General features: G+C 43.6%; 1 protein-coding gene across 1 annotated transcript in view; it reads right to left on the reverse strand.

Annotated features, from left to right (window-relative positions):
• csmd2 (CUB and Sushi multiple domains 2) overlaps positions 1–14,955 on the reverse strand; it is a 602,495-nt gene that overhangs the window by 234,731 nt on the left and 352,809 nt on the right. Inside the window, exon 29 of the mRNA XM_072548527.1 lies at positions 2,417–2,620. Coding sequence (XP_072404628.1) covers positions 2,417–2,620 — 204 coding nt within the window. The remainder of the gene's footprint in view (positions 1–2,416; positions 2,621–14,955) is intronic.

Here is a 14,955-nt window from a genome sequence, read left to right on the forward strand (position 1 = left end):
AAGACATAGGAGTGGAAGTAAGGCCATTCGGCCCATCGAGTCCACTCCGCCATTCAATCATGGCTGATGCACATTTCAGCTCCACTTGCCAGCGTTCTCCCCGTAGCCCTTAATTCCTCTAGACAACAAGAACCTATCAATCTCGGCCTTGAAGACATTTAGCATCCCGGCTTCCACTGCACTCCGTGGCAATGAATTCCACAGGCCCACCACTCTCTGGCTGAAGAAATGTCTCCGCATTTCCGTTCTGAAATGACCCCCTCTAATTCTAAGGCTGTGTCCACGGGTCCTAGTCTCCTCGCCTAACAGAAACAGTTTTCTAGCATCCACCTTTTCAAAGCCATGTATTATTTTGTACGTCTCTATTAGATCTCCCCTTAATCTTCTAAACTCCAACGAATACAATCCCAGTATCCTCAGCCGTTCCTCATATGCTAGACCTGTCATTCCGGGATCATCCGTGTGAATCTCCGCTGGACACGTTCCAGTGCCAGTATGTCCTTCCTGAGGTGTGGGGACCAAAACTGGACACAGTACTCCAAATGGGGCCTAACCAGAGCTTTATAAAGTCTTAGTAGTACATCTCTGCTTTTATATTCCAACCCTCTTGAGATAAGAGCCAGATGAATGTTGGGTCTGGCAAGATCCTAAGGGAAAACCCGTGGAGCAAGACCTGTCCGAGACCCAATGGAAGGTGTATGAGTGTCTTAGGCCCAGTGATCACTGCACTGGCTGAGTTGTAATGATGAGGACTTCGAGGGCAGTTCCCTCCTGAGTGTGGCAGCGTAGCGTTTCAGGTTAGCACTACTGCCTCACAGTGCCAGGGACCGGAGTTCGATTCCACCCTTAGGTAACTGTCTGTGTGAAGTTTGTGCTCTCTCCACCTGTCTATGTGGGCTTCCCCTGAGTGCTTTGGTTTCCTCCCACAGTCCAAAGATGTGCAGGTTCAGTGGATTGGCCATGCTAAATTGCCACAGTGTCCAGAAAAATGTAGGATTGTGGAGCAGGTCTGGGTGAGATGCTCTTTGGAGAGTCAGTGTAGACTCAATGAGTTGAACAGCCTGTTTGGATGGTGTAGGGATACAATGATTTTTGGTTCAGTTACTGATGGCCGCCGGTGAGATGGTGTCAACTACAGAGATCTCCCTGAACTGAGGTTCAACAATCCAGGAAGTGCAGAGACTTTGCTTCCGACTTACCTCAGTCAGTGAAGCTGGGAGTTAACTGACCTGTGTGAATGGCACACAGCAACAGGGTCAGCTCCAAACTCAAGCCTGAAAACAGCCAAGCTTATAGGTGCCATGATATATCCCTACTACTGAGCCAAGGGGCCTTGCTTGGAGTCCCACTTGTGCTGATGCGGTGTCAAAACATACCTGAACAGTTTCAAAATATTTTAAATTTCTGCAGGTACATTTACTATTACCTTAAGGAGCTGGTATGGGCATGTTAAGAAGCTTATTTTTATTATCTCATCTTTGTTGTGCAGAAATTTGAGAAGATATGTAGAGTGAGGGGTTGTTGAAAGAAGTTAATCTCAGTGAAAGGTATACTTCAGCTTTGTTGATTTGCTAAGGTTGAGCTGTAATTTTGAAACGTACAAAAACAGCAATTCCTGGAGAAACTCAGCAGGTCCGGTAGCATCTGTGCAGAGAAAACAGAATTAATATTAACAGTGCCCCTTCATCAGAACTGACAGCAGTTCGAGAAGCATGGTATATATGCTGATGACAGGGTTGGTGGTGGCAGGGGGGGGATGTGTGTAAAGGTGCAAATGGATTGGTGCAGCCCAGATTGTGGAGGTGGTTGGAGGGTGGTTGGGAGAGAGACAGAAAGAGAGAGAGAGACTACGTAGACAAAGGGGCTGTAGCACCAATGTTGCTAATGTGGCTGGGCTCGACTAATTTAGTTTGGGCAGCAGGCCCTTCCCAATCTGCACAGCTTATTTTCTCAGTGAATACCCTCACTGTGCTACTGGTGGAGTGTTACTCTTGAAAAGACAGTAGATGCAGACATTATTCAAATTGGAGAATTCACTGCATCCTCAAGGTTAGTTTCATGGATTACTTCAAGGTGTAACTGTAACAGAAACTCTGTCTATTCTAAACCAAAGCCAAAGATTCTACCACAGAGACAGGCAGCACAGGGTCACTTGTTTTCTTTTTCAAACAGACACATAACTCCTGTAACAGCAATTCAGCAGTGTTCACCTACCAATCCAGGCTTTCTAGCGTCACTATCATTAGAAATGTTTGGGCCTTTAGTGACTGGAATAAAATTCACAATTAATCGTTTCTGATCGTCAGTTTGTGATAACTTTGTACAAATCAGTGAAAATTCCACTGGTTGTCCTGCGCCACCTCTGTCAAGTTTCGTCACTGAAGAGAGGCTTGAGGAGTTGGTTTGGTTCACTTACCTGAACAAGTTGGTGCGGAGTCATTCCACTGTGCCAAGGCATCAGGTACAGCTAGGCATTCTATGTTCTGGGAACCTTGGAGAGCGTAACCTGGATTGCATTCAAAGCGGATAACGGCGCCCACAGCAAAGTCATTTCCTATTCTTCTGCCATACCTTGGCTCAGGTATCGAGCTACATTGTGTGGCACTTGTCCGGGGTACCGCTGTAGGTTAATGAATGGAATAATTCAAATTCAATTTTCAGGTTAATCACTGAACAGGCACAAAGTGAGGAATCGAGGCTCAAAAAAAAAACAAGGAAGAAATGTTTCAAAGGAGATGACAGACTATTTATACTCAATTGAGACACCTGAAAACTGAACTTAATTAAAGTGGCATGCCTGTACATATACAGTGAAAAAGCAGAATACAGGAGAGGAAATGTAGCCAACATGTAATTAAATTAATATTGTGTTCTATTTGCTTTTCCTCCTTGGAGCTTAGACTCAAGCCCATTCCTGGTTACAGTTTACTTCTTGTACCAGTTTTAAGGATTTCGTATGAAGTGAGCTTTAGTCAGGCTAGACCTAGTTTCCTGATGAATGTTAGTAATGTTTTGCAGAAAACAGCATACAGTCCAGTATAAATTAGCACAAACTGTCAACCACAATCTGTGAGCAAACTGTCAGTGAGGTTGATCAAACAGGAAGTGGGGACAGCAGGAGGTGATGTTCAGAAGTTTAGAATCTGGAAATACTGATGGGACCTAATGACGTTTTTCTCTGTTTGATTACATTTTTATACCTGCCAACAACTTCTTCAAAATTCTTGATTCTGAATTTTCAGATTGCGCATTTTGAAGCAAACAAGAACAGGAGTGATAAAGCTTTTCAGAATTCCAGACGACCTAATCTCCAAATAAAAATCTAGTTAACACCAAAATGGTAAATTTTGAGGCCTCCTGGTCAAAAGCAGTACTTGAAAATGGAAGAGAATTATTGACCATCCTATTCTTGCTGTTGAGGCAATGACAGTGTCACACAGACCTATCACTATGGCTGAAGTGTCCCCAACACAGACGGTATTTATAAATCAAATTGAGATACGAAGAGAGGGGAGTAGGGCGACACGGTGGCTCGGTGGTTAGCACTGCTGCCTCACAGCGCCAGGGACCCAGTTTCAATTCCAGCCTCCGGCAACTGCCTGTGAGGAGTTTGCACATTCTCCCTGAGTGTTTGCGGGTTTCCTCCGGGTTCTCTGATTTCCTCCCATAATCCAAAGAATTGGCCAGGCTAAATAGCCTCAAAGTATTCAGGGATGTGTGGGTTTTGTGCATTAGTCCAAGTAAAAGATTCAGGGAATGGGTCTGAGCAGATTCTTCGGAGGGTTATTTTGAACTTGTTGGGCCTAATGGCCTGTTTCACACTGTCGGGATTCTATGTGATATTAAGGTGTTTATCTGATTTCATCAGTGTTATGCAAAATAAAAACAAAGGGCACAACATTCTTCTTGTGCACATAGAAAAAACAACAAATTCAGCATGGAAATACAAAAAAATACTGCAGATTACCCCTAGTTAATGCTTATCATTCACCTCAGCCTCAACATAGTCTCACAGTTCACCAACATGTCTGTGGTCCCAAATGAATGAGCTGCCTTTGTTGTATAAGTTATTGATTCTGAAGGGGCTCATGCTTATATTGACTTCACTCATTCTACTTATGTAATGCACAGTCTGTGGGTGGAGACAAGGGTTCTACTCTAGCTTTCAAAGTTAGATGTTCTGTACCAGCTCCCTGAGATTATAGTAATTATACCTGACCAACTGCTTATTGCTATCATAATTAAACCTCCTTTATGTATGTACAGCAATTCTATACATAGTCTATAGTGGTGTATCCTTTATCACTGGTCACAAAGGAGGACTGGCAGCTGCCAACCACCTCAAAAAACTCTTACCCTGTGCCACATAGTGGGGGGATGAAAATACCATTGGGCACCAGCAACAGTTATCTAGAAAATATACCAATGGTTTCATGTGACCAGCTGAAGTTCCATAAATAAAAAAAGCCTTCTTTTCAACCTCAGGTGGAGCATAAAGGGTTAACTCGTGTGGGAGCACATGTTTATAGGAAGAGGCTACATCATTGGTGATGCTATGATCACATGCAGATCACAGTGTAGAGAAGAAGTAACAGTTTAGATCTTATGCTGAATTGGAATGTGTATAGTTAGCATGATGTAAACAAACTCTAAGAACCAAGAATCTGGTCATCCCTCTACCTTAAAATAGCATACCACCAACATTATCTAAAACTCCACGTGTCAACAGGATTGCAGTACTTTTGACTGCTGTACAGAGTAGCTGACTGATGCACTCACACACCGACAAGTCAAAATCTACCCTGCAATTTATACCGCTGCTCCGTCTTGCCTTTCCTTCTGTTCTCTCTCTTTTATATTTTAACTTTTATTGATTTCAACTTTGACCTTGTCTTATTTTTGCATAATAAATCTCATTCTACCTATACAAAGTATTTTTTCCCACAGTCTTCATCCATTCATCAATGCCTCTCATGTGCTGGCAAGGCTCACGTTGTTAAAAAAAAAAGCAGGCTCTGATTAATTATAACACTTCCAGAAGGCAAATCTTCCAACTAACTGAGGCCACATTGCACATTCAACCAGACGAACCTCATATCCAATGTGCTTCAGTCAAATGGTACTCCTGTTAGATATGTCATTTTGCCCCTTGTTAAGCCAGTAATGAATGGATGAGAACACACTCATGCACATTAACGGCTTTTGATAGGTCAGGTTTGATGCTGTCCTCAGCCATGTCTGAGCAATGGTAATGCTCACACAAACACCAAAGCAGAACACAGCGAATGCTGACAATCTGGAATAAAAGCAGCAGTTCTGGTCACATTCGTTGTGAGAAATACTTCAAGTGTTTCAGGGTGATGACCTTTTGTCAGAAATAGAAAATGTCAGAAGTATAATGGCTTTTATGCAAGTAATATTGACAGGGAACAAATAGAGGGGGAAAGGACAAATGGAAAGTTCTGTTGTAAGGTGGAAGGCGAGAGAGATTAATGACAACAGTGACAATGGAACAAGGTGAAAGGAGATAGGATTTGTAAAGAAACAACAGGGCTGAAGGATGGTTTGAATTGGAATTAGAATCATTACTAAAAACTGCTGCCTGAAGAAAAGGTCAGAGGTTAAGATCTGAAGATGTTGAACCGGTTTGAGTGTAGAAGCTGTGAAGTTTCAAATCGATGGATGGTGAGGTCTTCCTTGAGATTATACTGAGCTTCACTAAACAACACAAAAGGTCAAGGACCGAGGTCAGAGTGGGAGTGAGGTGGAGAATTAAAATGGTAATCGAAGTTCGAGGTTATGGTTGCAAATTGAACAATGGCCCTCTGCAGAAACCCATTTTGCAATCGACCCACACTGTGTACAAGGTAACACTTAACTGTGTCAATTCCATTTACTGACACTATTCATGCCACTTCTCTGCCAAAATCATGATGGGGCTCTCATTTCCACCTCCATGACCTCGACATTCATCTGCCAACTTCAAAACTGCATACAGCTTGACCTCTGCTTTCAGCATTCCAAAGAGACCCAAGGAATGGAGGATACAGGAGCAGGAGTAGGCCATTTGGCCCTTGGATTCTACTCCACCCTTCAATACGATCATGACTAACCTATTTGTAGTCCCACATTCAGTTTCCTGTCCCCATAGCTCTTTACTCTCTGGTATCTCAAAACATCTGTCTAACCCAACGTTAAATAAATTTAAATATCCAAGCCCCATTACTTTTTGGGAAAGAGAATGCCACATACTGCTGGCCTTTGAGTGAAAAAATCCTTTTCTGTTTTAATAAAGAGATTGCTCATTCTCTAAAGACTGTCCTTTTTGTTTTAATCTGTCTTTCAAGAGAAAACATCCTGCTGGTCCCCTCAAGATCTTGTGTGTCTGAACAAGATCATCTCTCATGTTTCTAAACTCTGAGGCCACATGTGTTTCACATTTCTTTCTAAGATAAGCACTTCATCCCAGGGATAATTTGAAGGAAATTCTCCAAATTGCTACTGAAACAAGCTTATCTTTGTTCAAATAAGGAAATTAAAATGGTTCATAATACTTCAGACATTGTCCTGCACAGCGACAGTAAAGCTTCCCCTTTATATTCCATTCCCCATGCAATAAATGACAACATTCCCATTGCTTGTCAAATCACTTGTACATGTATGCAGAGGAACATCGATTTTCCGAATACCAATTATCCGAAAATCCGATTAACTGAAGGAGATCTCGAGGTCCCGATGGAAACATCACATCAAAGACGTGTTTCCAACAGTGATTGTGTTTTTTGTTTACAGTGATTACACAGGCACCGACTCCAAATGACTGACTTCCTGCCCTCTCTCTCTCCCCGGAGTTCTACATAGGGGTGTACCCTAAACCCCCATTCCCCACATAATCTCTCCAACATTGTCATGTACAGGACAGGAACGTGGAACCTGTCAAAAAGTTGCAGTCAAAAGTTAAGTGTGTGGCTGTGGCTGCATGTGTGTGCTATTTGGAGACTTACCCCACAAAGGCAACTGCAGCAATCTTGTTGTTGGTGACCAGTGCAGCTGCACCAGAACGGGGGTCGGGTGTGTATGGGGTTGGGGGTGGGTGGGAGGGTGTGTTTGATGGGGTTTGGGGCGGGGGGGGGTGTTGGATGGGGTTTGGGGCAGGGGTGCGGTGTTAGACAGGATTGGGGGGCGGGGTTGAGTGTGAGGGGTGTGTTGCACGAGGTTGGGGGCGGGATTTGGTGTGGGGGAGGTGTTGCACGGGATTGGGGGTGGGATGGCGGGGGTTGATAGCGAGGCGGTCGTTGCATGGGGATGGGGCGGGGGGGTTGAGGGTAAGGGGGTTGTTGCATGGGGATGGGGGCGGGGGAAGCGGGGATGGGGCAGGCGAGGTATGACACGAGGCTGGGTGCAGGAGGGTGGGGTTGCACGGGGTTGGGGGTGTGGGGAGGTGTTGCACGGGATTGGGGCAGGGTTGTGGGGTTGAGCACGAGGCGGGTGATACACAGGATTGTGGGCAGGTGGGCGGTGTTGCGTGGGGATGGGGTTGAATGCGAGGGGGGTGTTGCACGGGGTTGGGGATGGGGGTGTGGAGTTGAGTGCAAGAAGGGTGTTGCATGGGGATGGGGGCAGAGTTGAGGGCATTGGGGGTGTTGCACGGAGTTGGGTGCGGGTGGGCGGTGTTGCATGGGGATGGGGGCGGTGGGGTGGGGTTGAGTGCGAGGGGGATGTTGCACGGGGATGGGGGCTGGGGTGTAGGGTTGAGCATGAGGGAGGATTTGCACGGGGTTGGGGGTGGGAGTTGGGTTGCACGGGGATGGGGGTGGGGGCTGGGGTTGAATGCAAGGGGGATGTTGCATGGGGATAGGGGCTGGGGTGTATGGTTGAGCAGAAGGGGGTTGTTGCACGGGGTTGGGGGTGGGGGTGTGGGTTTGAGTGCGAGGGGGGTGCTGCACAGGGTTGGGGGCATGGGGCGGTGTTGCATAGGGTTGGAGGTGGGGGCAAGTGTTGGGGATGGGGGAGGTGTTGCATGGATTTGGGGGTGTGGGTGTGTTTGGTGCGGGGGGGGGGCAGTGTTGCACAGGGTTGGGGGCGGGGTCTTACATGCTGTGTGCTGCTGCAGTCTCCTGAATGAGGAGCAGACTTTAAAAACTCTGAGCCCCAGAGGAAAGGCATTTAATCGATCAACCAAATAATTGATTATCCGAACAAAATAGTGCCCGCCCATCGGATAATCGAGGTTCCACTTTTTATGATTCATGAGCTAAGATCTCCAGATCCTTTTGCACCACCAAATCTTGCAATCTCATTCTATCTAAATAATAAACTTTTGTTTTCTGTTCTTTCTGCAAAAATATACAAGATCATATCACCCCACTTTATACTCTATCTGCCAAATTTCCCCCCACTAACTTCCCCATTCTTTTTGTTTTTGCAGATTCTCTATTTGCACTTAAACAACTTACTTTTCCACCTGTCCTGGTATCAGCAGCAAATTCAATTACCATACATTCAATGGACCATTAAAATCATTGAGATAGATTACATGTAGTTGAGACCCGAACACTGATCTTTGTGGCTCTTTAATTTTTACAGCTTGCCAACCTGAAAAGGACCCAATTATCCCTCCCCTTTGCTCGCTGTTAACTACCTTTATCATTATACAATGATCAGCATCTTACACAGCAATCTTTGATGTGGTACTTGATCAATAAGTTTTGTAAATCAAAACACACCACATGTTCCCATTCCACTCGAGGAACCATCAATATTACTTCATCAAAAGACTCTATTAGATAAGTTAAACATTATTTTATTTTCGTGAAGCTAAGTTTGGCTCTGCCTGATCTCATTGTCTCCTGCCATAAGCTTCTTAGAAATGGATTCTATCATCTTCCCTATGACTGATGCCAGGCCAACTGGCTCACAGTTTCCTGCTTTCTGCATCTCTCCCTTCTTGGATAAATGTATGACATTGACTATTTTACAATTTGCTGAGACCATTCCAAATCTCAAGAAGTGTGGGCCCAGCTATGATCTATGTTCCTATTTCTTTTCAAACATAAAGATGCAGCCCATCTGGGAATTTGAGCTTTAAGATCTCAGAGTTTTCTGAGGACCTTGACTCTGATAGTGGTGGTTGATTTAAGTTCCTGCCCCCACTTCACCTCTTGATTTGCAATTATTACAGGGCAGCTTTCTGTGATAACAGACACAGTCTCCTTTACCATGATCCATTTCTCAAACTGACACTCTAGAGGACACACACTAAGTTCATTTACTCTTTTCCTTTTCAAATGCTTGTTGAAACTTATTATTTGCTTTTCTCATACTCTGCATTTTGCACCTTTATTCATTTTTGAGTCATTCTTTTCTGGTTCCAAACCCTGAAACCAAAACATAATCTTTGCAGATTTGTACTGTGTCTCTTTCCATTTAAAATTATTCTCATTTCGGCATAGATGATACCTCCTTCTCAAACAACCTCCCTTTCTCACTGGGATATAGCTTTGCTGAGAGTTATTACATATCTACTGAAAAATCTGTCACCACAATTTGACTGACCTACCTTTTAAACTGCTTTCCCAGTACACAGTAGCAAGATCTGCCTTCTTACTCTCAGTTACCTTTACTTAAAGTGAAAACATCAGCCAGGGTCCCATGCTTCTCCCAATCTAACTGGATATGAAATTCTATCACGTGATGATCACTGTCACCTCCAGGGTTCTTTACCATGAGGTTATTGTTTGATCCTGTCTCATTGTACATGACCAAGTCTAGGAGAGTCTGCTGCTTATTTGGCTTGAGATCATTCTGCTGGAGGAAAATTGCCCCACAGACATATATGAATTCATTTTTCAGGATCCTTTTGTCGATCTGATCCTCCCAATCTACATACAGATGAAAGTCACTCATGATTATCGTGAGACATCTTTTCAATGTCCCATTTATCACTCACTGTACATCTTGTCCGACAGTGTAGCAACATTAGGGCACCTATAAAACTATTCCAGATCACTAATCTTAAACCTAGACTGCAGAAAGTATTTAAAAAGGGGAGGCGGAGAGATTTTTGATTGATGAAATAGTCAAAACAACAGCACTTTTAAAAGGGAGAAGGATAGACAAAGGTAGCACATGGTCAGGTCAGTGCAGGAGAGAGAGAGAGAGAGAGAGAGAGAGAGAGAGAAAAACCCACATTGCTAACTGACACAGCATGAACCTGCACAGTTACTGCCCTTTGCTGTTTGAATTCATGTATCGCTGAACATCGCAGTGCATCTGGGAAAATTAACAAACTGTGAAATTCACAACTGATCTTGGAGGAACCTGTTTGGGATAGGTCACAGCACAGCAACAGATAAGGATAGTCTTGCTGTAAATCTACAATAGTGAATAGAAAGGGTTCTTTCTTGATTATATGTTTCATTTGAATAAATGTCTCTTCATTAAACTTTTTTTAAAAAGCCATAAGTTAGCCTGCAACCTTGTTTTGCAGAGGAATAAGATGGTGTTTTTTCTGGGACTGTAGATTGGAAGAAGCAAAAATGGCCCTTAGAAGAGTTTTTTGCTCTTCTTGTTGGATGTGAGAGTTTAGGGAGAGTTTATGTGTTACTGAAAATTATGTCTGCAATTAATGCCATTGGCTGCAAATCCTATTAGATTGAATAGATCAGTTGGAGCTACAGTTAGAGGCAATGACAAGTTTGCAAGAGCAAGGTGTATGATAGATGGCAGTTACAGGAAGGGAGAAAAGTCACAGATACAGTCACATAGATGGGTTAACTCCAGGAAAGGTAAGAGAAGTAGGCAGGTAGTGCAGGAGTCTTCTGTGGCTATCCCCATTTCAAACAAGTATGCTGTTTTGGAAAACGTAGGGTGTGATGGATTCTGAGGGGAATGTAGCAAGAACAGCCAAGTTTCTGGTATTGAGACTGGCTCTAATGAGGGGTACGTCGGGTTCGAAGAGATCGACTGTGTTAGGGGTCTCTCTAGTGCAAGGTATAGATCGACTTTTCTGTGGCCAGCAGGGAAAAATCAGAATGGTGTGTTGCTTCCCTGGTGCTGGGATCAAGGATGTCTCAGAGAGGGTGCAGAATGTTCTCAAAGGGGAGAGGGCCCAGGAGAGATCATTGTACGCATTGGAACCAACTACATAGGAAGGGAAAAAGATGAGATTCTGAAGGGATAATACAGAGAGTTAGGCAGAGTAGTAATATCTGGATTTCCTCCTGGTGCTATGAGCTAGTGAGGGCAGGAATAGGAGGATAGAGCAGATGAATACATGGCTGAGGAGCTAGTGTATGGGAGAAGGATTCACATTTTTGGATCATTGGAATCTCTTCTGGGGTAGATGTGACCTATAGAAGGAGGATAGATTGCACCTGAATTGGAAGGGGACTAATATACTGGCAAGGAGATTTGCTAGAGCTGCTTGGGAGGATTTAAACAGCTAGGGTGGGGGTTAGGTGGCGGGGGGGTGTAAGACCCAGGGAGATAGTAAGAAAAGAGATCAATCTGAGACTGGTACAGTTGAGAAAAGAAGCAAATCAAACAGTCAGGTAAGGCAGGGACAAAGCAGAGAACAAGGTAGGACTAATAAATTAAACTGAATTTATTTCAATGCAAGATGCCTAACAGGGAAGGCAGATGAACTTGGGACATGGGGCTTGGATATCTTAGTAATTACAGAAACGTGGCTCAGGGATGGTTTGGACTGATAACTTATAAGCAATATAGAAATGACAGAAAGGGAAGCAAGAGAGGAGGGGGACTGGTGTTTTTGATAAGGGATAGCATTGCAGCTGTACAGAGGGAGGATATTCCTCTAAATACATCCAGGAAAGTTATTTGGGTGGAACTGAGAAATAAGAAAGGAATGATCACATTATCGGGATTGTATTATAGACCCCCTAATAGTCAGAGGGAAATTGAGAAACAAACTTGGAAGGAGATCTCAGTTATCTGTAAGAAAAACAGGGTGGTTTTGGTAGGGGATTTTAACTTTCCAAACATAGACAGGGACTGTCATAGTGTTAAGGGTTTAGATGGAGAGGAATTTGTTCATAGTGTACAAGAAGATTATCTGATTCAGCATGTGGGTGTACCTACTAGAGAAGGTGCAAAACTTGACCTACTCTTGGGAAATAAGGCAGGGCAGGTGACTCAGGTGTCAGTGGGAGAGAACTTTGGGGCCAGCGACCATAATTCTATTAGTTTTAAAGTAGTGATGGAAAAACATAGGCCAGATCTAAAAGTTGAAATTCTAAATTGGAGAAAGGCCAATTTTGACGGTATTAGGCAAGAACTTGCAAAAGCAGATTTGGGGCAGATGTTCGCAGGTAAAGGTACGGCTGGAAAATTGAAAGCCTTCAGAAATGAGATAACGAGAGTCCTCAGACAGTATATTCCTGTTAGGGTGAAAGGAAAGACTGGTAAGTATAGGGAATGCTGGATGACTAAAGAAATTCAGGGTTTGGTTAAGAAAAAGAAGAAGGTATATATCAGGTATAGACAGGATAGTTCCAGTGAACCCTTAGAGTATAAAGGCAGTAGGAGCATACTTATGAGGGAAATCAGGACAAAAAGGGGACATGAGACAGTTTTGGCAAATAGAGTTAAGCAGAATCCAAAGGGATTTTATAAATACATTAAGGACAAAAGGATAACTAGGGAGACAATAGGGCCCTCAAAGATCAGCAAGGCGGCCTTTGTGTGGAGCCGCAGGAGATGGGGAGATACTAAACAAGTATTTTACATCATCAGTGTTTACTGTGGAAAAGGACATGGAAGATATAGAATGTCAGGAAATAGATGGTGATGTCTTGAAAAATGCCTATATTTCAGAGAAGGAAGTGCTGGATGTCTTGAAATGCATAAAAGTGGATAAATCCCCAGGACCTGATCAGGTGTATCCTAGAACTCTGTAGGATGCTAGGGAAGTGATTGCTGGGCCCTTTGCTGAGATATTTGTATCATCAATAGTTAGATGAAGTGCCAAAAGCTTGGAGGTTGGTTAATGTGGTGTCACTAGTTAAGAAAGGTGGTAAGGACAAGCCAGGGAACTATAGACCAGTGAGCCTGATATCGGTGGGCAAGTTGTTGGAGGGAATCCTGAGGGACAGGATGTACATGTATTTGGAAAAACAAGGACTTATTAGGATAGTCAACATGGCTTTGTGCATGGGAAATCTTGTCTCACAAAATTGATTGAGTTTTTTTGAAGAAGTAACAAAGAGAATTGATGAGGGTAGAGTAATAGATATGATCTATATCGACTTCAGTAAGCAATTCGATAAGGTTCCCCATGGGAGGCTGGTTAGCAAGGTTAGATCTCATGGAATACAGGGAGAACTAGCCATGTGGTACAGAACTAGCTGAAAGGTAGAAGACAGAGAGTAGTGGTGGAGGGTTGTTTGTCAGACTAGAGGCCTGTGACCAGTGGAGTGCCACAAGGATCGGTGCTGGTTCCACTACTTTTCATCATTTATATAAATGATTTGGTTGTGAATATAGGAGGTATATTTAGTAAGCTTGCAGATGACACCAAAATTGGAGGTGTAGTGGACAGCGAAGAAGGATACCTCAGATTACAGATCAGATGGGCCAATGGACTGAAGAGTGACATATGGAGTTTAATTTAGATAAATGCGAGGTGCTGCATTTTGGGAAAGCACACCTTAGCAGGACTTACACACTTAATGGTAAGTCCTAGGGAGTGTTGCTGAACAAAGAGACCTTGGAGTGCAGGTTCATAGCTCTTTGAAAGTAGAGTCGCAGGTAGATAGGATAGTGAAGAAGGCGTTTGGTATGTTTTCCTTTATTGGTCAGAGTATTGAGTACAGGAGTTGGGAGGTCATGTTGCGGCTATACAGGACATTGGTTAGGCCACTTCTGGAATATTGTGTGCAATTCTGGTCTCCTTCCCATCGGAAAGATGTTGTGAAACTTGAAAGGGTTCAAAAAAGATTTACAAGGATGTTGCCAGGGTTGGAGAATTTGAGGTATCAGGAGAGTTTGAATAGGCTGGGGCTGTTTTCCCTGGAGCGTCGGAAGCTGAGCAATGATCTTATAGATGTTTATAAAATCATGAGGGGCATGGATCGGATAAATCGGTGAAGTCTTTTCCCTTGGGTCGGGGAGTCCAGAGCTAGAGGGTATAGGTTTTGGGTGAGAGGGGAAAGATATAAACAGGACCTAAGTGGCAACTTTTTCACGCAGAAGGTGGTACATGTATGGAATCAGCTACCAGAGGAAGTGGTGGAGGCTGGTAAAATTGAAACATTTAAAAGGTATCTGTATGAGTATATGAATATGAAGGGTTTGGAGGGATATGGGCCAGATGCTGGCAGGTGGGACTAGATTGGGTTGGGATATCTGGTCAGCATGAACCAGTTGGATCAAAGAGTTTGTTTCCGTGCTGTACATCTCTATGACTCTGTGATAGCGAAGTTGACGGTGATGTTAAGCTGGCACAAAAAGAGGAATTGAGGCCTGGAGCAGGTTAGCCATAATCTTCTTGAGTATGAAGTCAGGCTTCAGGGGTCAAAAGGCCTACTCTTGCTCTTATTTCTTCTATTCTCATATATCCCAAGAAGGCATCTTATTGACTATTACTTATCTCAATTCAGACTGATTCTGCATTTTGATCTTTCACAACTGAATTTACCCCATCTTTAATTTAACAGAGCTACCCCTTCTCTTTTCTGTGGCAGTGATACCATATGGCAAATACCTTTCAGCATTCAGGTTTCAGTACTTGTCAACTTTCAACTTTGACCCTGTAATGCCCATCAGAACATTTATATTATCTCTACCTTTGATGACAATCCTTCCCTTTTGCTACAATTCAGATATAGGTCCTCAAAACTTTCTTTTGAACCAATTTTACAATCTCTGGCCATCAATCTGCAATTTCCAGCTTCATAACTCAATCAGCCTCAATTGTCTTCTTCTTCCCGGCCT

Source organism: Chiloscyllium punctatum, chromosome 27, assembly GCF_047496795.1.
Source record: "Chiloscyllium punctatum isolate Juve2018m chromosome 27, sChiPun1.3, whole genome shotgun sequence".
Classification (NCBI taxonomy): domain Eukaryota; kingdom Metazoa; phylum Chordata; class Chondrichthyes; order Orectolobiformes; family Hemiscylliidae; genus Chiloscyllium; species Chiloscyllium punctatum.